A 25,106-nucleotide genomic window follows, 5' to 3' on the forward strand; every position below is an offset into this window, starting at 1 on the left:
TGGCATTTGTGTTTCCTCATATTTAAACTCCTGTGAAACAAGAAGTCATGGCTAGACAATTTCATGTTCCTAGTCACCCTGGTGTGCCAATAATTGCGGCCAACGTGTTTCAGAGAAAAACTTTTATTTCATAATGTGATTTCCCCCCCACTTTCAATTCTTTTATTTCAATGAAAGGTTAGATTTTAGCAAATTTTTTGAATGAAAGATCAAAAGGATAAACAACGCAGATTTATTTTTACAGCCATTTTTGATCATATTTACCAGTGGTGCCATTCATTCTGACCACAACTGTATACACACACATGTACACAAATATATTTACAAACTTTCATGTTAGATGCGATTAATCGATTTGATAGCGATTTGATTAGCAAAATAGTACAAATAATTTTATTGTATTGAAAATTAAATTGTAAAAAAAATAAAACTGATAAAAAATAAAATTTCTGCTAATACTTTGCAATGAAAAACTGAATTAGAAAAATTTTGAAATTAAAAAATTAAACAAATTAAAAAAGTAATCATTTTTTGCATTTTCACAGAATTTTGTAGCCCAATGTATGTGTATGTACAGAGCCACCATGATTTTGCCAAGTAAGACATGTTCCTGAATCAACATGTTTTGTTGATAACAAATTTCCTGTCCAAAAATGTTGTCCTAACCCCTTATCCCTACCCATAACTTATCTTATGAATAACACTGATGTAGAATCACCGAACCCTGGTTGTAAGCATAAACTTGACATAAACTGTAAACTTGTCCCTCAAATCTGATTGGCTGACTGAAACGTTGTTCCAGGATCAACAAAGATGTTGATCCAGGAACATGTTGTACTTGGTGAAATCACTGGGCATCCAGTGTGTGTTTTATACACACCTAACAGCTGGTTAGCAGAGGAGGTGGTGAGGTTGAACTGCTGCTCCAAATATTTGCCCAGGAAGGCAGCAAATCCAGCGACAACGGCGATCTCCATACAGGCAGCTAAGACAATACATGTGAACACTGGGTTTGACAGCAGGTGCTTGGTCACCTTGGGAATAACTGGAGTGAAAAAAGAAGAGACAGAGAGATTTCTATAAGTGAGTCCAAAATACAGAGTAATGACAGACTAGTCTAGTCTAAAACATCCACTAAATGGTAAGATTGACGTTAGTTGGACTTGAATGAAGAAACTGAAGATTTATGATGCAATCAACAGACATTCACCCTCTAATTTCCAGCTCCATGTCTAAAGTGCTGCAGAGTTGTGGCTACATTCTGAGGAGCCGTCATTTTGATGGATTTATTTGACAGATGTGTCTGAAACAGCATGACTGAGACTGCATTCGTACCAGATGGCAAAACCTTGAAAAATGCATCAACCATGTTGGACAAAACAGCTGCCTAGATTATTGTCTTGAAAGTACGCCTTTAGCTTGTGCTGCCATGGCTACTGTGCTAGTAATGCATCATGTTAGCTAGTATTTAATCAGATCTTGCATGACTGATGGCTGCTGTTGTACGAAATGAGAGCCTTACAAGTATAGAACAATACCAGCATAACAATTACTCTATTTACAGACAAACAGACGAGACACAAGAACGGCAGTATGGACCCAGAGAGTGACAGTTAGCATGTAAAAAGTCTTACAGGCTGAAAGCTTTTGAACAAAAACTATAATAGTATATAAATTATACTAAAATAACACTGATGCTGATTTTGGGGGGAAATCTGGAATTTAAATAAATTTTGACCCTATTTGCTTTCTTAATTCATGTTCCTATTCTTATCGCACATGCGTAATCCATGCATGTTACTCCAAATTTTTTTAAATTAATAATCTTTTACAATCAACTTTACAATCACCAGTAACATTTTTGGTTCAAAATTAACAAAATTTCAATGAGTCAATGCATCATCAACACTTCTTCCAAAACATGTTTCTGTCTTACCCTAATTCACTATGGTAAGCCTATTATAAGTGTTTATATTTTAGTCCTGACATGATGGTTTTCGAGGGACATTGCGTACATAAGTCGCTCACCCTTGTGTGTCTCGTCATATTCGTAAATAGAGAAATGATGCACCGGCTACTCTGGGCTATGTTGGTTGCCACTAGGGTGGTCACTTTTGTGAAAAAAATCCTGTTTGATTTTTGAGACCTAAGTGTTCATTGAATCGATTGTAAAATCGATTTTCCACGTCTGAAGAAGTTTCCATTTTAAATGCCAAATATGGGCAAATCCACAGACAACTAACAGGCATTTGGACGAACGTAAAGAGGGCGCTTGAGTGAGGGCGCACAAGTCAGCAATATTCCTGATGATTTATTGGCGTGAAGTTTCATGCACAATGAAAAACAGGTATGCAACATTCTCGAAAAACAATAAGCAGAGTGGACTGCCATAACATCAATGAAAAACATCACTGCAGTCTTCAACATGGCTGTGTTTACCATTAGAAATGTCAAACAAATTTCGCCTACGTAGGCGATTGTAGACCGTAGCCCGAATGTATGCATGAGGCTGTCTGAATACCGGCAGAATTCACATTTTTGTAGTAAAAAGAGACACATTATGCAGAAGTATAATTTGATGTTATGTGTGTTTGTCAGAGCCTTCAGTTGGTGTGTGACGCGCGTTCGCTGCGGGCGTATCGTGACGAACTGGACGCGCTCCGAGAGAAGGCCGTTAAAATCGATTCCCTATTTTCGTTTTCGAAACTTGTGTTGGTTGGTTGGTTGTGCAATCGATTTTCGAACGTGAAGTGACAGCCCTAGTTGCCACAACGAGCGAGAAAGGTTGACATGGAGCAGCTAAATCTCCAACCTCCGGGGAATCACCCATTTAAAACAAACGCCGAACAGAGGTGAGTCTGCAGGCAAAAAGAGAACGAAAGAGCTCGTAATAAAACAAGAATCAACATTGGATTGGCTTTTCAGAGATGGCGAGAACTGAGGGATTTGAAATGTTGTAAAAGTGCTCAACAGACGAGTAAGGTACTTTATTGAACATATGTAGCTCTCTAACCGAGTGCATTGGGAAGCATTATCTATTGTGAAGGGTCATTTATTATGGTTGTAGCGCTGGAATTTATTTTCAAGAAAGTACCGTATCTTTTAATGGGTAAAGTCTTCAGCTAGTCAGCATGAGGTCCTTTCCTTTTAAACTGGTTTTATCTATTAAGCCTAGTAGTGAATGTTTTATGAGCAGCAGGAAAATCTCTCTCTCTTTTTTAGTTATACAAGTCTTTAGTCAGACAAATATTCATCCACACAGTCACACAGACCTGAACCAGTTTTGTTTTTTAACTGCTAGAGGGCCAAAAGTTACATAGTGTACCTTTAATATCTCACGCAGTGTGACTTCTTGTTTCAAGAAAATTGTGCAAAAAGACTCTTCAGAACATACAGTGCTTCAACCACCTGGCTTCATTCTGGTATGTAACGGCCACTTTTCACAATCCAACTGATTCTCGAATTCTGTGGAAATCTGTGGTTTTCTACGAACTCCTGCGGGCGTAGATTCCGTGTGGGCCTGCTAATAAGTACGATTTAACTCTAATTCTCTAATTGTCTAATTGCCTCCTCAGTGTACCATTAAGTATAATTAGACTTTTAAATAGAGGAACATGTCCGGTACAGTTAAACGGATCTAAGCAGACCAAGCCTTCAATTTAACATATGCATGCTACTCAGGAAAAAGACCACCATCAGTGTTTGTCTCTAGCATTTCTTCTTATTCTTTAAAGACAAAAGTAGCCTTACTCAGCTAAAGCAGACTAATCTCAATATGAGTGCATAGAACATCACATGGTGAATTTGGTTGTGTAACTGTGTATAGTGAGTTACTGGCACTGAGACCTCGGAGCTGTTGGCAGCAGGACAGGTTGTTGCTGTTGGGCTGGTGGTTCTGCAGGACTCCATTGCTGGGCTTGGATTTCTCATAATCCAGGGGTAAAGGTGAGGGCAGCATGGCCTGTTCAATCTCTAGAACTCCCTCCACCTCCATGCTGGGCAGAGACTGGGGGAAACCAAACATGAAGATGGACGAGAAGAAGAGTAAGGCACCGCAGAGGAGAAAGCCGCCCCACCATGCACCGATCCAGCGGGGGTCATCAGGAGTGATGTTCAGCGCAGCTGAGAAAAGCAAATACAGAATGCTATATAAATACATAAATAATATGTAGAGGAATGAAAATTCTCTCACAAATGCAGTCACATTTGTGAAAATCCACTTCTAAAACAGCAAAACAAACTACATGATGCAATTCACAGAAATCGGACATCAAAACTGGGCCATTGAGCTATTCAGTGTCTTATTCTGCTACAAACTTTTGTCTAGAGAGGTTTCATGGCAATTTTTGATGCAATGGGTCGGGTGTAGCTGAATCCCTTACAAAAAATAAGTACACTTCAAGTTCAGTTTATTGCGTTTATTTTTAGTATACTTAAGTATACTAATGTCAATGTATACTATGTATACAATGTATTTCAATATTTGCGACTAAATTGGTCGACTTTTTAGTGTATAAAAGTATACTTGAAGTGTAACAGTAAATATTTTTCGTTCATTCTGCAACTATACTAAAATTAACTTAAAGGTATACTTATAGTTTACTAGTTAAATACTTGTACCACATTTTTAAAAAAGTACACATTGAAGTATACTCTCAGTAAACTACTAGTTTAGTAGTTGTATACTGCAAGTATACTTGTAAGTTTTCTTTAAGTGAACTTAATATCATACTTATAGTTTACTTTTTATATTTAAAAATAGTTTACTTTATAACTGAAACTCACTTGTGTCGATGAGCAAAACATCCACATAAAAGTTGGTACAGACAGATCCCAGGATGAAACCACACGCAGGTCCAAACACTAGTGTGGAAAAGAGTATACCTGAAATACAACAATAAAAACGATCAGGAATCTTATTTCGGAAAAATAAAATAGTAGATTAAACACACATAAATTGATGCTCATTATACCACAATTGTTGTTGAATTTGTTTAGAATTATTTACAACTAATATAATATAAAATAAATATGATATAAATATATATATATTGTAAACAAATAATATACAATTTTATTAAAATTACAATTATATAAAATAATATTATTAAAATATATAAAATAAATATAATATAAACAAATAATTAAACAATATTATATAAAATATAAATAAATGTAAATATTTAATGATCAATTTAACAATTATTAGTAGTAAATTATCTAATAAAATTCACACTATAAAATCCACTATTACAATAGCAGGAAAATGTTATTTTTTTCCAGCCACAAGGTGGCGCTCTCAATCCAAGGAAAATTCTCATCTCATTTGCCATCAGAAATGAAGGAAATGTTTTTATATGAGAAATGTTGCAGTGTTTATACAGTGTGAAGCTTTCATTTTCCCCTCTATGTTTTTCTCAAAATAACATTCAAACATGCAGAGGGTCACACGTCTATTCCACGATGCCAATGAAACAGCTGTTATTTGAGGATTTTAAAGGTTCCAAGATTACTTAATGATAATGTATGAAAAATAAGTTTAATGAAGACTATGAATATTTAGTAATGCTTAAAATACAATATAATAAGGAGGATCATTTAAACAAAACCTTCCCAAACTATCAGCTCGAGCTGCCTGAACAAATATTCCAAGTGAAGAATGAGAACTAAATTCCACATAGCCAGAGTAATTCACCAGTTCCTGACAGCTTTGCATACAAAGCAAGAATGGCAGAATGGAGTGACAGAGCTACGGACAGACGATGCTGTGCTGGCAGACATCTGGGGCACAAATCCCTATTAATATGCTGTCAAAAAAGTGTGACAGCGGCCCAGCAATAGCCCTGTGGGTCACGCGCAGCTTCTGAGATTATGAAGCCTTTATCCAGGCACTCTCATCAGCTTTCCCCATCCTCTGCCATTCTCTTATTAAAACACACACAATATTGTTTCATTAAGCAACGTGTGCCTGTGCTATCCCGAAAACTGGTCTTCCCCTCTGAAAATGTTCCTACCGAAATTATTCAGCAAAGAAAAAGAGTAAAGGTTCCAGTGAATGTGGCAAATGTGTTACGGACAAAGCAGAACTGTGATTCGACAGGGTAGCAGGACTGACACTCAAATTCAGTTGTAATATATGACACCTCGGAGTCAACGGGGAGTCGATGAAGAGAGCTCACTGAAAAACACAAATGGTCAGCTTGTTACAGGTTGCTTGTGTCATCTAAGCACACATTTCAAAGTTTCTGGATTGACAACCGTATTTAAATGCGCGACTGACAGTGATAAATAGGCAGTGGACAGTGAGCGACGGACGGAACAAAACAATCTGATCCCGTGCGTCAAATGATCTGTGCATTAAGTCTTAGAGTGTATATGCAAAATAATAGACCTGCCACTTTTTTATGCAATGTGTCACTTTGTTGTTTATTTTATTACTAACTTTTCAAATCAGTGACTTTTTGCATATTTTTAAATATAAAAGAGATCTAAGCATGTTGTTTTACGATCTGTCTTGACAGTGATTCATTTATGAATAAATAGGATAAGGTAATTGTCACACTTGCTGTGTGTATAATCCAAAGGATGAGAGGAAATGAGAGTTTTAATGAACACGGGAACAGACAGTGACACACTAGCTTACAATATCAAGATCAATGCAAGACAAAGGACTGGAGAAACTGAGGGCTTAGATTGTGAATAAAACATTTTTTGGGTAATTTTTTTTAAAATTCATTACTTAATTTTGTACACAGCCCTATTTAAAACAAACTTATGGAAGCCTGTTTCTGCCATAGAATAAAAAATCAAAAAGGTAATTAAGACTTTTTAGCTCACAATTCTGCCTTTTTTTCTAAAGTCCAAATTGTTCAGTCGAATTGCGTGTTATAAAGTCGCAATTGTGATATAAAGTCAGAATTGCGTGTTATAAAGTCAGGATTGTGTGATATAAAGTCGCAGTTGTGTGTTATAAAGTCAAAATTGCATGATATAAAGTCGCAATTGTGTGTTATAAAGTTAAAATTGCAGGATATAAAGACACAAAGTGTGTTATAAAGTCAGAATTGCGTGATATAAAGTCAGAATTGCGTGATATAAGGTCAGAATTGTGTGATATAAAGTCAGAATTGTGTGATATAAAGTCAGAATTGCGTGATATAAAGTCAGAATTGTGAGATATAAAGTCAGAATTGCGTGTTATAAAGTCAGAATTGTGTGATATAAAGTCAGAATTGCGTGATATAAAGTCAGAATTGCGTGATTTAAAGTCAGAATTGCGTGATATAAAGTCAGAATTGCGTGATATAAAGTCAGAATTGCGAGATATAAAGTCAGAATTGCGTGTTATAACAAATATAAAGTCAGAATTGCGTGTTATAACAAATATAAAGTCAGAATTGCGTGATATAAAATCAGAATTGCGTGATATAAAGTCAGAATTGCGTGATATAAAGTCAGAATTGCGTGATATAAAGTCAGAATTGCGTGATATAGTCGCAATTGTGTGATATAAAGTCAGAATTGCGTGATATAAAGTCAGAATTGCGTGATATAAATATGCAATTGTGTGATATAAAGTCAGAATTGCGTGATATAAAGTCAGAATTGCGAGATATAAAGTCAGAATTATGTGATATAAAGTCAGAATTGCGTGATATAAAGTCAGAATTGTGTGATATAAAGTCAGAATTGTGTGATATAAAGTCAGAATTGCGTGATATAAAGTCAGAATTGCGAGATATAAAGTCAGAATTGCGTGATATAAAGTCAGAATTGTGTGATATAAAGTCAGAATTGTGTGATATAAAGTCAGAATTGTGTGATATAAAGTCAGAATTGTGTGATATAAAGTCAGAATTGCGTGATATAAAGTCAGAATTGCGTGATATAAAGTCAGAATTGCGAGATATAAAGTCAGAATTGCGTGATATAAAGTCAGAATTGTGTGATATAAAGTCAGAATTGTGTGATATAAAGTCAGAATTGTGTGATATAAAGTCAGAATTGTGTGATATAAAGTCAGAATTGCGTGATATAAAGTCAGAATTGCGTGATATAAAGTCAGAATTGCGTGTTATAAAGTCAGAATTGCGTGATATAAAGTCAGAATTGCGTGTTATAAAGTCAGAATTGCGTGATATAAAGTCAGAATTGCGTGTTATAAAGTCAGAATTGTGTGATATAAAGTCAGAATTGTGTGATATAAAGTCAGAATTGCGTGATATAAAGTCAGAATTGTGTGATATAAAGTCAGAATTGTGTGATATAAAGTCAGAATTGCGTGCTATATAAAGTCGCAATTGTGTTATAAAGTCAGAATTGCAAGAAATAAACTCGAGAAAAAAAACGGACTTTTCCTCAGAATTGCATGTTTAAATCTTACAATTCTGACTTCATAACACAATTCACACAGTTTATTTATAAACAGTGTATCTTGCAGAAATAAAGTCAGTATTGCGAGATGCAAACTCGCAATTGTGAGATAAAAGGTCGCAATTATCTTTTAAAATGTTTTATTCTGTGGCGGAAACAAGCTTCCATACAAACTAGATAATAATTTGACTTAATGTTTTTAAAATATCATTCAAAAATAAATACAAAATAAAATTATTGATAAATATTAAAACAGATTTATAATGGATTTTATTTATATATATACCACATGAATTTATTTTGAACAAACAACCAACCCTTTCACACCACTGAAAACCACACTCATCAACTTGCAACCTTTGATCAGTGAGCTGGTATTCGTCAAGTGCTGCTTAATGTGTCTGATACTGAGAAAATGCTCAGCCTCTTCACTGGAAAACATTACAGATCACACATCAAAAAGAGTAAATGGTTGTGCATCCTTAAAGAGACACACCCCCTAAAACCACAATCAAACCCACATACAAAGACACGTCATATCTGAGCACAGCCTCTGTCTGCATTTCAGCGTCAGATGGATGGAGCTGAAGCCACATTCAGGTCAGTTGCCCGAGGAAGAGGCTCACACACACCACACCGAGCCACGTACAACAGATGTGGCTCACTATCCTCCAGCAACCAATTAATGAGTCTTTCTGGGAAAAAATGAGTCACTTTCACCAGTCCCTACATTACAACGCCTCAGATCAAAGTAAGAGTTTAAATGTGTGTATGAATGCTTGTTTGTGAGGACGGTTTCCTGAGCTTCTAGCCATCCAGCTGAGCGTACTCTAACATACACACGTACACACTGCAAACCGCGAGACCCACTGAAAACCGCAACCACAAGGTCTGTTCTAGATTTACTAAATATCTTCAAGGTTTCAAATAGGAACAGGTTGTTGTGAAATGTTTTCCATCAGCTTTGATAGAAATTACTGCTTACTGACAGCTAACCCAACTGTGGACTATATGCGTGTGTGTGTGTGTGTGTGTGTGTGTGTGTGTGTGTGTGTGTGCGTGTGTGTGTGTCTGTCTATCTATCCATCCATCCATCCATCCATCCATCCATCCATCCATCCATCCATCCATCCATATCTATTTATTTATATTTGACTACAATACTTTTGTATACAGAGGAGTTCATGGTCGCCTCACGATACAAGATGCCCAGGTTCTTTGGCTGCAACACAAGCCCAAATCATCAGCTCTCCACCCCAGTGCTTGACCGTTGGTATGAGGTGTTTGTGCCGATATGCTGTGTTTGGTTTTGGCCAAAGCATTCTGGCCAAACTTCTCCATTTTGGTCTCGTCTGGCCAAAGACCATAGTTCCAGAACACTCTCTCTCACTCTCTCTCTCTCTCTCTCTCTCTCTCTCTCTCTCTCACACACACACACACCCTCTATATATAATCAGTCTGTAGTGTTTCACAGCGATTTACGTAATTGAAGAAGCTGTGCATAAAAACACCAATAAAACCAGTATGGAGGATTCACAAGAAACCACTGCACAGTTTCCATCCCAGCTGTTGTGCTGCCCAGTAGAAAACACTGAAGTGTTTTTACAGTGTGTTTCCTAAGAGACTGTGTTTGTGTGTTTGCTTCTATGTATGCTGATTGCTCTTAGCAACGGATCAGCACTGTCTACCCTCACAGGAAACCTCAAAAAAGCAGCAGAAATCTTGCAATCACCTTTAAAGAATTGTGACAGTTAGCTTGGTCTGAGGACCCTATACCACAGTGAGAAGAGAAAAACTTTCCATCAACTGCTTCAGAAAGTAGTTCCCATATATACAGGAAGATAACAGTTAAAGGTTTCCTGTGATTGGTAAGCATCACTTCTTGGGAAACAAAACTGATATTGATATCCGTAAGGTTAGACATGCTTAAACTTTTATGTAGCCACGCAACAATAATTTCAGCATGCATTCACTGTATACACCGGGACGTGACGGAGGAACAAATATTGTAGTCTTTGCGAGACCTTGTTTGTATGTCACGTCTGAAAAAATGAAAATCCCCACCAGCCTGCTTCTTCAAATCCACTCGTACTTTTGGGGAAGACATTATAATCGGCTACCAAAGTAATTGAGCATAGAACATTTTCAATTAACAAAAATATAATACTACAAAACGTGCTAATATACTTAGCCAAAGTGAAAAACAAAATGCTGTTCTTTTTCTATTTAACAAAATGCATATTTGCAATAAAACATTCCCCTTTTCAAAGCTACACTATGTGTAGGTGTCTCTCCAATGCATGCGATCTGAAGTTAAATTGCAGTTAAATGCAATCCCTTTTTTAATGTTGTATTAAGAAGACAAAACTAAGGCCAAATGGCCTTTACTATTTAAGTTTGTATTCATAGTTTTACATGTTATACATGTTTTACAGTAAGTTGACTTAACTGTATTGTTATATAATTGTTGGCACTGGCACTTATAAACACTAAATGGGTAAAAATTGCAATAAATAGGCTTAGTTTTGGAGCCAAATGTTGGAGTTGGAATAAATACCTCTGTTTTTTTTGAGAAATAAAAGCCAAATGCTTGATCATTTTACATGCATTATTTGATTTGGTTGTTTTTATCCGATTAATCGATTAATCGATCGATTAAGTGCTAGATTAATCGATTACAAAAATAATCGATAGCTGCAGCCCTAGTTAGATGGTTGTGATAAGAGAGAGAGAAAAAATACCTAATTAGAATTTGGCACATGATCTATCTAAGTGGAGATAATCTAATGGTTTAAAGGCAAAAAAAAAAAAGGGTGTTGGAAATACATATAGTGTCAATCACTCTTCTTTATCTGTCCATCCCTTTCTGCTGAATCTCCCAAACTGTCTCTTATTCTGAGTGTCCTGTCATTTTTTATTTCTCATGGGGACATGTAACATATATAGGGTTAATAAAAACCTCCTGACTTCCGTGAACACAAATCTGGGCCTTTAGTCACTGGAGGAATGGGCTACTTCCTACATCCTGTCCTCTAATCGTCAATCTGCAGGTAATTAAGCACAATTTACTGCATAGTACAAATTCTTTGGTAAGTATTTTTACATTTATGACTTAAATCTTCATTAAAGCAAATAGCAGGTATTAAAATGGCATGCTGGGTAAGGTCCATGATTCACTTAAATACCTTTGAAACTGGGTTTTCTTCCAGGAAATCTTTTTTGGGTACCGGGGAAAATATTTATGCGTAGACTATTCCACCGGCACGTTTTAACATCCTGTAGACTAGAGCACACTTTCAGCAAAATCTCTACAAAATGGGATAATTCTGCCTTTTATTGCTTGAAATGTCTTTAGAGTACAGAAAATAATGATATTTACTGATAATTACACATATATCAGCTAAGTATCTGTTGTTCATGAAATATGACAATCCTTCAATACTCCATGTTAAGGAAGGACATCTTTTATAAAAGCATTAAAATAGTAGGGAAATTGTGTCTGCATACTTTGTAATAAATTCAAAATATTCTGGGTGACACTTTATAATAAGGTTTCATTTGTTAACATTAGTAAATGTATTAACTAACATGAACTAACAATGAGCAATACATATGTTACAGTATTTATTCATCTTTGTTCACATTGCATTAACTTATGTTAACAAATACAACTTCTGATTTAAAAAATGTGTTAGTAAATGTTGAAATTAACATTAACAAAGATCAATAAATGCAGTAGAAGTACAGTTCATTATTAGTATTCAAAATCTGGATAAAAGTTGTTTAAAAATGCAAGTCAGGCAGCAAATGCGTACGAACTAAAAGAGCATGTCAATATTTCTAATCATTATTTTGTAAGCAGAAATTCCCATAATATGTGATAACACAATCACTGCATTAAAAACATATGGCAGTGGGAGTTAGAAGACGTTAATGAGGTGTAAAATGTCTGCAAAAAGCACTTAAGTGTGTTAAATGATCTTACGGGACAGTATTATGTGACCGCATCGCACTTTAAGATATATAGCTAACACTGTATTGCATTTAGGGTGATTAATAACACATAATATTCAATATTCTTAATCAATATCCCAAACAATTGCTCAATTTCATAAAGATTTGAACACAAGCTGTTTTTTGTACATCACACAACAGACCGCGCACACACACACACACAACACACGTCACAGCAGTTCTTCAGCGGTTATAAATTCAATATTATTTTCAGCGCGAGACAGAAAAGATAAATATGCGAAGTGCAAAGAAAACAAAGAAGAGAATTAAGGCCGTTCTCAAAGAAAGAGTGAGAAAACTCTTTTTTTCTTTCTCACACTGATGATATTGCTAGCCGTGTTAGAAACAGCTGTAAAGTTGTTAACCCAAGATCTATAAATTATCTGGTTGCATGTTTCATGCAGTTCCTGCTGGGTTAGTAATATGAAGAAAAATTTCTAACACAATATTGTGATGCTAGTTCTCCTGCCAGGTCTGTGCAACAGAAGTAGCCCAATGGCCTGGCCAGTCAAAAGTGTTTTTCTCCATCGGGCAGGCACATTTTTCACTGAATTTGTACGTCTGGGGGTGTTAGAATGCCGAAATCATAGGTATGGGGGTGGAAACAACAGCTTGTATGTGATATATTTTGAATTAAACCAATATTTGAATTGATTTTAGCACAAAAACGTCTGCGTGATATATATGGGTACCAACCATGACACAATCAGTTGGTATTAGAAAGTTTTTATGCATCATATTTTATTTATCTTTGCCATGATCTACTGCTTTATAAAAACACAAATAATTTAATTACACTGTTAAATGTAACTAGGGGTGTAACAATATATCGTGTCACAATATATCGCAATACAAAAATGCAACAATATGTATCATGGCTAGTTCACCCAAAATAAAAATTACCCTGTGAGAAAAAATGTAAGTTTTCAGAGTCAGTACTACATTAAACTACAATATATTATGTTGAATATAATGTATAACTAGATGTACCGCATGGCGGTACAAAATATGACCGCCGCTCAGGCCTGCACTGGCTTTCCACAAAAATAAATGACGTGGAGCAATTTGGCTGTATTGCGTGTTTATGTATATACCTAAAAAAAGTAGTAGTATGTGCATGTCTGTCTGTGTGTGTATGTATGTGTGTGTGTTTGTGTATGTGTGTGTCTGTGTGTGTCTGTGTGCGTACATGTGTATGCACGTGTGTGTTTGTGTGTGTGTGTCTGTGCATGTGGATTTGTATGTGTGTGTATGGGTGTGTGTCTGTGCGTGTGGATGTCAGTGTGTGTGCATGCTTGCGTTTGTTTGTATTCCTGCATGTGTGTGTGTGACAGTATCATCCTAAACCAGCAACCCTTCGCTCAACACCACCATCTACAGGCCGATGAGTGTACAGTCACTAAATGTGCACATAAATGAATTTATTTTATACCCCCCCATGGATGAAATTCTACGAAACTTAGCATACCCCCAGAGGATGTCAAGTTAATCATACACATGAAATATGGTGCACTTCTGAACATCTCAACTGAAGATAGGGGCGATTAAAGCAGAATAATATTGCATTTTCATTTTTTATGGGAGGGGCGCAAATCACAAATGAGTGATTATGGGCTAGGTTGATGTGGGCCCTTAAGAACAACATACCATAAAAATGTCTTCATCCTCGGTGCCACGGTTCAGGTAGTTATTTAGGAAAAACTGCATTTTTGGTTTCATCATACACCTTTCATAATAATCATAATAATGGGGGAATATTAGTGGGTCTTGATAATGATAATGCTTATGTTATAAGTCTTATGTTACCAGTAAAAAGTGGCCTACATTATTTTAAATATATCTAGCCAGTGACAGAGTGCAAGCATATTAGTCTAAAATAATTCTGTATTTTCAGGTTCAGATTCATGAATATATTTATTCTGGTGTCACCATTGTCCAAGCATATTCATTTACACCCACAATGTTACATCAAATTTAGCATTTAATCAATAGTAAAAATGTTCTTAACCTTTTATTATATGTCTTGGAGTATTGCAATGATATCGTATTGTGAGTTCAGTATCGTGATATGTATCGAATCGTGAAATTAGGGTATCGTTACACCCCTAAATGTAACCTTTAGTAAATCTCAAAATGAAAGTCAAAATAATTTTTTGCATAATGTTGTGATGCCTAAATTCTCTTGTAGCATTTAAAATGATTGATTTTAGTTCTTACATGTAATTTATTTAGACAAAAAATTACCATTACCATTGTACCATTTAACGGTTATCAACCATAACATGAACATAATCATCATCTTATTGATATTGGCCAGGATTTTAATTTCGGTGCAACCCTAACAAAAACAGATTGTTATTATATACTATGATTTGGATTGAACCAAAACTGATTTTTCAAGCATCTTCAACTTCAGGTACTCTTATGACCATATAGGTTTGTTTAACATTTATCCTTTCTTTGTTAACAGGTTTCAGTTTTTTCTTTTTGTTAAAGTAAGATCACACTACAACTTCTTAACAGTACAAATAAATTAGTTGAGCTTCGGTCAAGAGTTTTTTAAAATGCTTCTTATAACCTGCTGCAATAGACTTTTTAGTACCTATACCGTATAATCCTTACAAAGCAACTCCACCTGTGTATAATTCCACTTGAGCTTACACAGCATGAACACACACACACAAAATTACACGGGTAAGCATGCACATACTGTACAGTTGCTTCTGATATACTGATTATGCTAAAAAGCATTCAGTTAACAGATAAACATGTACACACTGATCAATGTGTTCTACCTTCATTCAAAAACAATAGTCTGAATTGTGTGGAATCAAACTGTTGCCTAGAAATATACGTAACCCTCCGGTGACAAAGCGTCTGACCTATACAAGAATGTTTTCGAGGTAGTCAAAAATGGAAAGCAAACAAGAGCAAGTGAATGAGTGCTTTCCTGTTCATTTTTCCAGTGTGTAACTTGTGCCCTTTAGAGTCTGCTGACAGACTGAGAAAAACATCCACAGTGACACTGAAGCGATTGGACTAGACATTTTTGCACCGAAGGAACGCAAGAATTACACCAACATAAAATCAGTTCAGGGACTTCATGTAGTGAGACTCAAATTTTCACTTTCTGTTCCCCATTTCAGAATGTGAGTGCACAAGACTTTCATTTTCTGTATAGGGGAAATCTAAATTGCTGCAACTTGTAACAGCATCAGTTCAACCAATGAACAACAAGGATAAAATCACTCTCAAAAAGAGACCACCATATATTTTTAGAGCTATTGACTAATGCTAAATGCTGAAGGAGAGTCAGTCAGTCTCTTAACATAAGAAAACTAATAGTAAGAAGTTCAGGTCAAGCAGTTTCAAAGGCAAACAGCAGGATAGCAGCAGATGGCCAGTGTGTCTGATAAACTTGATATATATATATATATATATAAAACAAAGATAGACACTATTTTCTTTAAGTAGCACATGCATTGTAAATCTACATTGTAAATATAATTGATGTATAGACTAGCATACCAACCATGAACATAAAGGTGAAATTTTGAAGAATGTCCAACTTATTTTTATGTTAATAATAATAATAATAATAAACTTTATTTTATATAGTGCCTTTAAAGCAGCTTTTCAAAGCACTTTACACAATAAAAATACAAAGAGAAAAATAAATAATAATAAAAAAGTACAAATACACAGATAGAAATACAAAGCATACAAAAAACAAAAGAACACATTGGAAAACAAAATATTTAAAACCAATAGGAAAAAGCTAACTTAAAAAAGTGAGTTTTTAGGTTGGATTTAAAAATGCTTAGATTTTGTGCATCTTTAATATGAGAAGGAAGTGCGTTCCAGAGTCTAGGAGCATAGAGGACGAGAAAGCCCTGTCCCCTACAGATCGAAACGTGTCTGTGGATCAGCCAAAAGACCAGCTTGAGAGGAGCGCAAATGACGCTTAGGAATATATACAGCATAAGGACGACCTGATTGGGAGCTATAGCAAGGACTTCAGTATTGGAGAAATGTGTTCATTTCTTCTGACTCCAATCAGGATCCTAGCAGCAGGATTTTGCACACATTGCAATTTGTTGAGTGTGGTTTTAGGAACCCCAGCAAGAAGTGCATTGCAGTAGTCAATGCGGGGAAAAAAGAAAAAAAGTATTGATAAGCCTTTCAGTCACAGGAAAGGATACCATAGGGCGAAGTCTAGCAATATTTCGGAGATGAAAAAAGGAATTCTTAACAGTAAATTGCACATGTGGGTCAAAAGACAAACTCGAATCAAATATAACCCCTAAAAATTTTTGTTTAGTTTGGAACTCCAAAACAGAGCCATCAACGGTTAACATTAGTGAACCAGCTGATGAGGAGAGCCATTAAGTAAGACCTCTGTCTTATCACTATTAAGACACAAAATTTTTGGGTCATCCATATTTGTATCTCAGAAATATAATGTGAGAGAAAAGAAACAGCCACGTTTTGACCAGGCTGAGTATCTGAGTATCATAAATATGAGTATCATCTGCATAAAAGTGATAATTAAGCCCAAGTGATCTTAAGAGCAATCCAAGCTGAAATATATAAATGCGATATATAAATGCGAAAAAGTAAGGGGCCTAAAATTTAACCCTGAGGGACACCAGTAGTAACAGAGTCAATCTGAGACCTGAAACCACTCATAAAAACAAACTGGCGGCGATCAGAGAGATAAGATCTAAACTAGGTTAAAACAGTCTCAGAAACACCAAAGACAGTTTCAAGTCGGTTCAGTAAGAGGTTGTGATTGACAGTATCAAAAGCGGCACTAAGATCAAGAAATATAAGGATGGAGAGAGAACCAGAATCTGAAGCAATTAACAGATCATTGGTGACCTTGACTAAAGCTGACTCTGTACATTGGAGGTTATGAAAACCAGACTGAAGGGGCTCGAAAAGATTATTAACAGTAAAAATGTCAATTTGAGAAAAATGTGTAAAAGATGTGCCAGAGAAACTAGGCAAGCAGAGTGTTGAAGAGGAAACAGGTGTAGCATGAATTAGGGTATGGACATTGTCAATTTTGATGATATCCATATTAATTTGATGGATGGGGATGGATGGATAGATGTATGGGGATAGATGGATGGATATGGATGGGGAGATGTATGGATATGGATGGATGGGGAGATGGATGGATGGATATGGATGGATGGATGGGGAGATGGATTGATGGATGGATGGATGGATATAGATGGATGGATATGGATGGGGAGATGGATGGGGATAGATGGATGGATATGGATGGGGAGATGTATGGATATGTATGGATATGGATGGATGGGGAGATGGATGGATGGATATGGATGGATGGATGGATGGGGAGATGGATTGATGGATGGATGGATGGATATAGATGGATGGATATGGATGGGGAGATGGATGGGGATAGATGGATGGATATGGATGGGGATGGATGGATGGATATGGATTGATGGATGGATGGATGGATGGATATGGATGGGGTGGATGGATGGATGGATATGGATGGGGAGATGGATGAATAGATGGATAAATAAATAAAGAACGAATTAACAAATAATGAAATAATAAAAAGTATCATAAAAGCAAAAATACAGAACATTTACAATTGTTATATGATATCCTCCTGATCGTATGTTGTATGTGTCCCTTCTCTTGATGTCTCCCCTGCTGTTCAAATACATCAAACTGTCTGTCACTCACAGACTAATGCTACACGCCACTGACCAGAGGGCTGTCAATCTGAATCTAAGCTCAGATGTTGACGCTGTGTTTTTGACAAACCTATCAAAGACTGTACTAGATTTTTGCAAAAAACTAAGTCTATATGTATAGAAAATCTGTGTGTGTAATGGAGTCACAGTCATGTCAAAGCGAAACTGGTCAAACCCAACAACCCAGTGCAAACAAATAATTTTAAGGTGAAACCAATGCAAATATGTGCTTTCCCTATGGTGCATTGCACACAAATGCAAAAAAAAAACACACACACATTTTTTTCGAGGGACGTTCAAAGGCCAAGAGGCTTTTGGTTTCTGTCCAAGTGGTTAGAACTGTTTGGTTTTCCCAGGGCATGGGAGGAATTTTCTCAAATTCCTAGTCTAAGACCTTTTCTCCGTCTGGCATCTGGAACATGTAATGAAAAAAGGCGCAAAGGCATAAGCAATCCCTCAGATTATATAATTCACAACCTGCTTGACACACACACACATTCTGGTTTTATCTGAAAATGGATTTCTATTTTAGACTATCCAGGCTGTTTGATGCTTAAAGATTTATGAGTCACCCATCTATAAATAAAAAAATCTGAATGCCCACAGATGATAATAATGATTATGATTGTATGTTTATGCAACTATAGCTTGTCACGTGACTCAAAACATGGATCTGAAATACAACAGATTATTTTGCTCTAGTCAGATAAGGTGAACCTGTTCACTGCTTGTCAGTGTTTGATCGACATGCCTCATATTATCAAAGCGACAGTGAGGAATGAATGTTGGCATTCAAAATAGAAATGTATTCTCCGCAGGGGAATCAGAGTTTATTGTCCATCCGAGAGATTGCGAGGGGTCACTGAATGTTCTCCTCTTTAACCAGTCCTGGGAAGACATGCTTCAGGTCACTTCCCACGTTTTATTTTAACAACCAGTCACTGTGACAGCATCTGTGGGCTCCTTCGTCTTTGCTATTCTAACTTGTTTCCAAGAGATGCACGAGAAAACACACCTGAACATCTGAATCACTTTTACAGACTGACCACCACAAACTATATCTTTCTAGAGCATTGTAATACAATCTGTACTTAAGGTGCAGTAAGCGATTTCGCAGTTGAAGAAGCAGCACAACACACTTGTAGCCAATCAGCATTAGAGGGCGTGTCCACTCATGATGGGAGAGGAGAGAGAGTGGCTGAAAGACATTACAAAAGAGAAAAGCTCAGAGGAATATCACTGAAAAAAGAAGGGTTGCAATCAGGCAAGAGCTTTAGGACCTGCATTAATATTAGAAAAGTTAATATATATCAATATATATGAAAACGGATGCCGAGGTTGGGTTGTTATGCTGTTGGCTAACAACAAACTCTTGCTTATATATATATATATATATATAGAGGCTATAAATATAGGCTATAGGCTACGGATATAAATGTATCAGAAAATGCAAAAACAGTACACATATATGGCTGAAAATGGGTGTTTCTTCAACTTCTTTTGTGACCCACGGTGGTGGTTGTTTTTTATTAACATTTAACCTTTCTTTGTTAACAGCTTTTTCAGCTTTTTATTTTTGTTAAATGAAGATCACACTACTACATAAAGTGACAGCTATTAAATTAGCCTTAGCAAGAAAAGAGCATATGCTATTTATTCCAAAAATGTTTTAAATGTAAAATGCAGCCCTCATGGTTCAAAAACATTAAAATCATGATATGGTAGTGTACTGTTGAACTTAGTGGACAAAGCAAATAAAATAGTGAGACTGTTTTGGCCATAGCTAAAGAAACACCCATATATGGTTATATACAGAACACACGAAGAGGACAAAAAAAGCTTTGATAAGTCAAATAATCCTTTAATCTATTCGAGCCACAGAATTTAGGGTCCTCCCAGCAGCCAAAGTGGGAGTAGATGCTTATAGATTATGCTGTGTTTCATTATTGCTGATGATTATGCCATGGGTGAATTGTAATGAAACATCTGACATGAAACGACAACAATTAAGTATTTTAAAAGGAGGTTAAAAGTCAAAAGGTCAAAAATGAAGATCTAAAGATCTAACAAAATAAGGTTCTGTAGTATTTGCAACATGACTAGATAAGTTGGCAATAAACAACGCAAAATCAGAGGGATATTCTACTGTGACTCAAAACCAATCTCAACTATGAGGCAGCATAAGACGCTTAGAGCGAGTGTCTTTTTTGGAACATTGTGGGCTATCAGGGATCATATGTTAATTAACTTCCTCTCATTAAATCGACAGTGTTTCTGTTCTCCACCATATTGACCTAAATAATCATCACAAAGCCAAAGAGAGTGAAAGCAGGAGCCGAATTCAGTTAAATGCTTTACTGTTATAAACTTAAAGACAATGCCAAGCAAACAAATAGTGCTTCCTGAACCAATTATGTGGGAACAAAGCCGAGAGCAAAATGCATGCGTTACAACATACTGTATAATACTTAAAATTGACCACTTTTAATCCTAAAAGAAGCAACATATTGTGCAGTAAAAGCCAGGAAATATGAACTGTTTAGTGAAATTTATGTACTGTATATTCCAGAGACTTAAGCATTAGGAAATCTCTTTACATTATATATACTAAGGTGTACTGTTCTTTATCTAATATTCATGCAGTTTAACATTTCTGGACTAATGTCTTGGTGGGGATATAAACCTATTTTAAGGTCGAGACCTCACATTAGACTTTGGAATGAAAGCTGATGGCTCTTTAATGCATTGCCACTTCAGTGCTGAGCACTGTAGCCTGAAACCGCAACAAATAGCACACAGTCTATATTGCTGCAGGCAAGCATATAATAGTAACGGCAATTATACTTGAGAAATGGGGTCTTTCCAGGACAGAAGATATAGTTAGGACCACAAGTGCTCTGCGCATCCAAAGAAAACACTGTTTAAAATGAACAAAAACTATTCTTTTATTAAATTCCGGCTTGAGTGTTTCATTCGAGGAAATTTTGAATGCAAATATAAGCAGGATATGTTTGAACAACATATAAACATATAATGTGATTATACAGTAAAGATGGATCACCTAAAAAAGAAAACATTATTAAAAATACTATGCACCCTTTTAAGCTTTACTATATAGGCTAAACCTCTCTAAATGGTCCAGAGGAAGAAGAAAAAAAAACTATTGTAAATACCCTGCTTCGAACCCTGATTTGCTTTTTTACTAGCTCATATTAGCTAATCAGTCGGACTGAAAAAATACAGCTATGTGCTGATCCTGGCTTATCAGTATTACAAATCTCCAACATCTTCATCAGCTTGGCACACACACTTGGAAAAGACGCAGTGTGCCACCAACATCGCAGTCCAATGTTAACCTTAAGTCAGTGTTCGCAGGAATAAGATAAGCCTGCCTTTTGAAGAAAGATAGAAATCTGCAACTGTGCTCTTTCTTTGACTCACTTCAAAAGATCCCAAACTACCCTGGGGAGGCAAAAACCAACAAAATGCAGGGTTATATGTTCACACACAAACAGATGGCTAAATGAATAAATGAAACATGCTCTTGTGGAAAGGTTTTTTTTTTTTTGTGAATAATGATGTGGTCAAGAGTCATGTGATTCAATCTTTTCCAGGGATAATAAGTGGAGAAAACGGTCAGTTGATCAATTTCTATAAAAATGCCTCATTTAATTTTCAAAACAAAGCGAAATACAAAACCAAACAAAACCAATACCCCCCATACCCCCCCCCCCCCCCCCCCCATACCCCCATTTTAATTTTTTGATTAAATAAATACAAAAAACTAAACCATGCTAACCAATCAATGATGATGGTCAAGCATTACATTTCTTTTGTCTTAATGCAGTTCAGTAAAAGGGACCTGATAATGAATTTCTCTGCATCATTGCACTTTCTTTGTAGCAGTTGTATAATAGTAGCTTGTGGCAGTTTCACATAACCACAAATAAAATAAAATTATAAAACCAGGGCTGGCATGTTTGCAAACAGACCTGTCTAACTGTTTATATTGCACCACAAGGGCAGAGAGAGAGAGAGAGAGAGAGAGAGAGAGAGAGAGAGAGAGAGAGAGAGAGAGAGAGAGAGAGAGAGAGAGAGAGAGAGAGAGAGAGAGAGAGAGAACAAAAAATGGAAAAGACATAGAGAAAGATGAAGTGACAGATATACAGAGAGATACGGCCAACAGTTATGTCTTGGCCACTGGCACAACTAGCATACTCTGGCTGCTGTGTCAGATGTTTCCTTTGGGCTAAGAGCCAGAAACACAAAGAGCCCAGAGAGCAGATAAGCAGACCGAGGCCTTGAAGCAGCAGCAGGCCTGAAGTCTCCATGGGCCTATTGGTGAAGAGCTGCAGCTGCACTGGAGGAGTATTGACTACAGCTGGTCCACCTTTCTTCAGCATGTGCCTTGGCCTAATTACCAGTATGACGGTGCCAACAGCGGGTCTCCAGACTTCCAAGCTGCATTCAGAGAGGAACCAGGCCACTGGATAAAGAAGCCCCTTAGAGCAAAGCATGCCTGCTATCTGAATTAGGCGCTAATTGTACAGCGTCCGGAAGGGAAGCGGTAAACAGAACAGATCTGCAAAGTATAAACTTTAGTATTGGTGTAAAGTTGCAGTACTGAGCTGTCAAATAAACATGATTGTGATGAACTGAATTATGGATTAATTGTAAATACTATGTGATGTCATGACTAATGGGGTCTGATATGGGATTTTTATTGCCAGATGCCATTGCTGATATCTAAATATGCGTGTGGCACATCACCACTAAAATGGCTATATATAACCATAGTACTTTAATGAAAACAAATAAGACATCTACAATTCAAAATATATTAAAATAGAAAATAGATGCAGCCTTGGTGAGCATAAGAGACCCAATTTTTCAATGGAAATGTATCCGAGAATCTCAGCTTTTTATAATGCCAAAATGGCCAAAGTATTCTTGATTTATTGGCCTGACCAATATTTCAATACATTCATATTTCAATTTAGCCATGGTCAGTATTGATTTTATTCAATCACTCTAAATACTTCTCTATTGACTTAAACTGTGGATAAATTGGACTGTGGTAGGAAACCTGAGCTGTGTATTATCTCAGAGATGCATAATGTGCAATCCCATTATGGAACAAAGAGCCTGTGTTTCTTTCAGAGCATAGCAAAATGGGGGACATCTCCTACCAATCAATAAAATAAGAGAACGCTGAATGTAATAATTACAGCCAACCCTTATTGATCCACACCCATTTAATTAGACAATCTTGTCCGGCACCTCAAATAAAAGTGCTGAACACACAGAAGCGGGTTTAGAGAGCTACTACTTACAAACCACTCAATCAATGAGTCCAGATATTTACACTAATGCCAGGGGCAGCATGAATCTGTAAGAACAGGCTATTCTAATCAAATCATCCCTGATTTGAAGTGCCAATGTTCCAGTTAAAGACAATGAGAGATGTCGTGCCTTAGGAGGCACTAAGCATCTCAATCCGATAGTTTCAAGGCCAGAGTGCAGATCAGACAAGCCACTGATGTGTTGTATTTTATAATGCCACCCTCCCCCTATGTTTTTCACCAGCACCAAAAAAAAAAATCCGCTTTGTAAACAGCAGAGACCCAGTCTTGTGACCCAGATTTCAGCAGCGACGGGCTATCAAGGTCATGGGGATTGGTGAGGTAGTGGAAGATGATTCAGCTTGAGGACCACCAAGATTTAGCTCTCTGGACCTCATGAGATATTCAGAGCTGCCCCGCTTGAAACATGTCCAATTTTAGAACTTTCCAAAATGCTATCTCCTGTGACGTAGCTGCACATCGGCCAAGTGCTCTATATTGTAGGTTCACCTTACAAAAAAAATCTGTGATTTGTGTCTGGTAGTCTGTCTAGTCACATAATGTACTTGGGCACTTCAGTCAGACTAAAAAATATATATCAATGTCATTGCACAAGGTACAAAATATCAAACCAACAGGCATTTAAAAAAACCAATCAATCAATCAATCAATCAATCAATCAATCAATCAATCAATCAATCAATCAATCAGTCAATTTAGGCTGAGCATCTCAAAATTAGCTTGTTAGGTTTTTAATGATTGTAGACTTGGAATTTTTTTTAGCCCTGTTGTTGTTGAATCACGGTAGCAAACTAGTTTTCCCCAAAATATCTCTTATTCATTATTATATGTGACCCTGGATCACAAAACCAGTCATAAGTCGCACGGGTATATTTGTGGCAATAGCCAACAATACATTGTATGGGTCAAAATTATCGCTTTTTCTTTTATGCCAAAAATCATTAGGACATTAAGTAAAGATCATGTTCCATGAAGATATTTTGTAAATTTCCTACCGTAAATATATAAAACATTTATTTTTGTGAGTGAATGCAGCACAATCGCGAACATAAATGGACAACTTTAAAGGCGATTTTCTCAATGTTTAGATATTTGTGAAGATTTTCAAATAGTTGTATCTCGGCCAAATATCGGTCCTAACAAACCATATCAATGGAAAGCTTATTTATTCAGCTTTCATATGGTGTATAAATCTCAATTTCAAAAAATTGACCCAACATGACTGGTTTTGTGGTCCAGGGTCACATATGTTAAGTCACAAGAGACTAGGGGCCCTATCATACACCCGGCGCAATGTAGCGCCAAGCGCTACGCAAGTGTTTTTTGCTAGTTTCAGCCTGACGCAGTTAACATTTTCACATCCTGTGCCACGTTGTTTAAATACCAAATGCATTTGCGCCTATTTGTGCGCCCATGGGCGTGCTGGTCTGAAAACGAGGTGCGTTCAGGCGCATTGTTGACCCGTTGCTATTTTGAGGCAACTGAAATACACTGCGCCATTGACGAACAAAAACCTGGTCTGAAGTCAATGGCACAATATTTTTTTGTTATTTAAAGAGCGCGTTAGAAATGTGTGCCTATAGGCGGGTCCACAACGCGCGTACACTCTGCTTAT

At 36.5% G+C, this 25,106-nt stretch overlaps 1 protein-coding gene and 1 long non-coding RNA gene across 2 annotated transcripts in view; one reads left to right on the forward strand and one right to left on the reverse strand.

The window, feature by feature from the left end:
• Window positions 1-25,106, forward strand: part of LOC309508140 — a 109,886-nt gene that overhangs the window by 69,018 nt on the left and 15,762 nt on the right. The window lies entirely within an intron of this gene.
• The window catches only part of slco3a1a (solute carrier organic anion transporter family member 3A1a), a 59,877-nt gene that overhangs the window by 10,468 nt on the left and 24,303 nt on the right, over window positions 1-25,106 (reverse strand). The window contains exons 3-5 of the mRNA XM_082182514.1: window positions 4,786-4,884; window positions 3,847-4,122; window positions 881-1,045 (exon numbers count right to left, since the gene is read on the reverse strand). Coding sequence (XP_082038640.1) covers window positions 881-1,045; window positions 3,847-4,122; window positions 4,786-4,884 — 540 coding nt within the window. The remainder of the gene's footprint in view (window positions 1-880; window positions 1,046-3,846; window positions 4,123-4,785; window positions 4,885-25,106) is intronic.

The sequence above is a fragment of the Leuciscus leuciscus genome, assembly GCF_965113295.1.
Source record: "Leuciscus leuciscus genome assembly, chromosome: 10".
Taxonomy (NCBI): domain Eukaryota; kingdom Metazoa; phylum Chordata; class Actinopteri; order Cypriniformes; family Leuciscidae; genus Leuciscus; species Leuciscus leuciscus.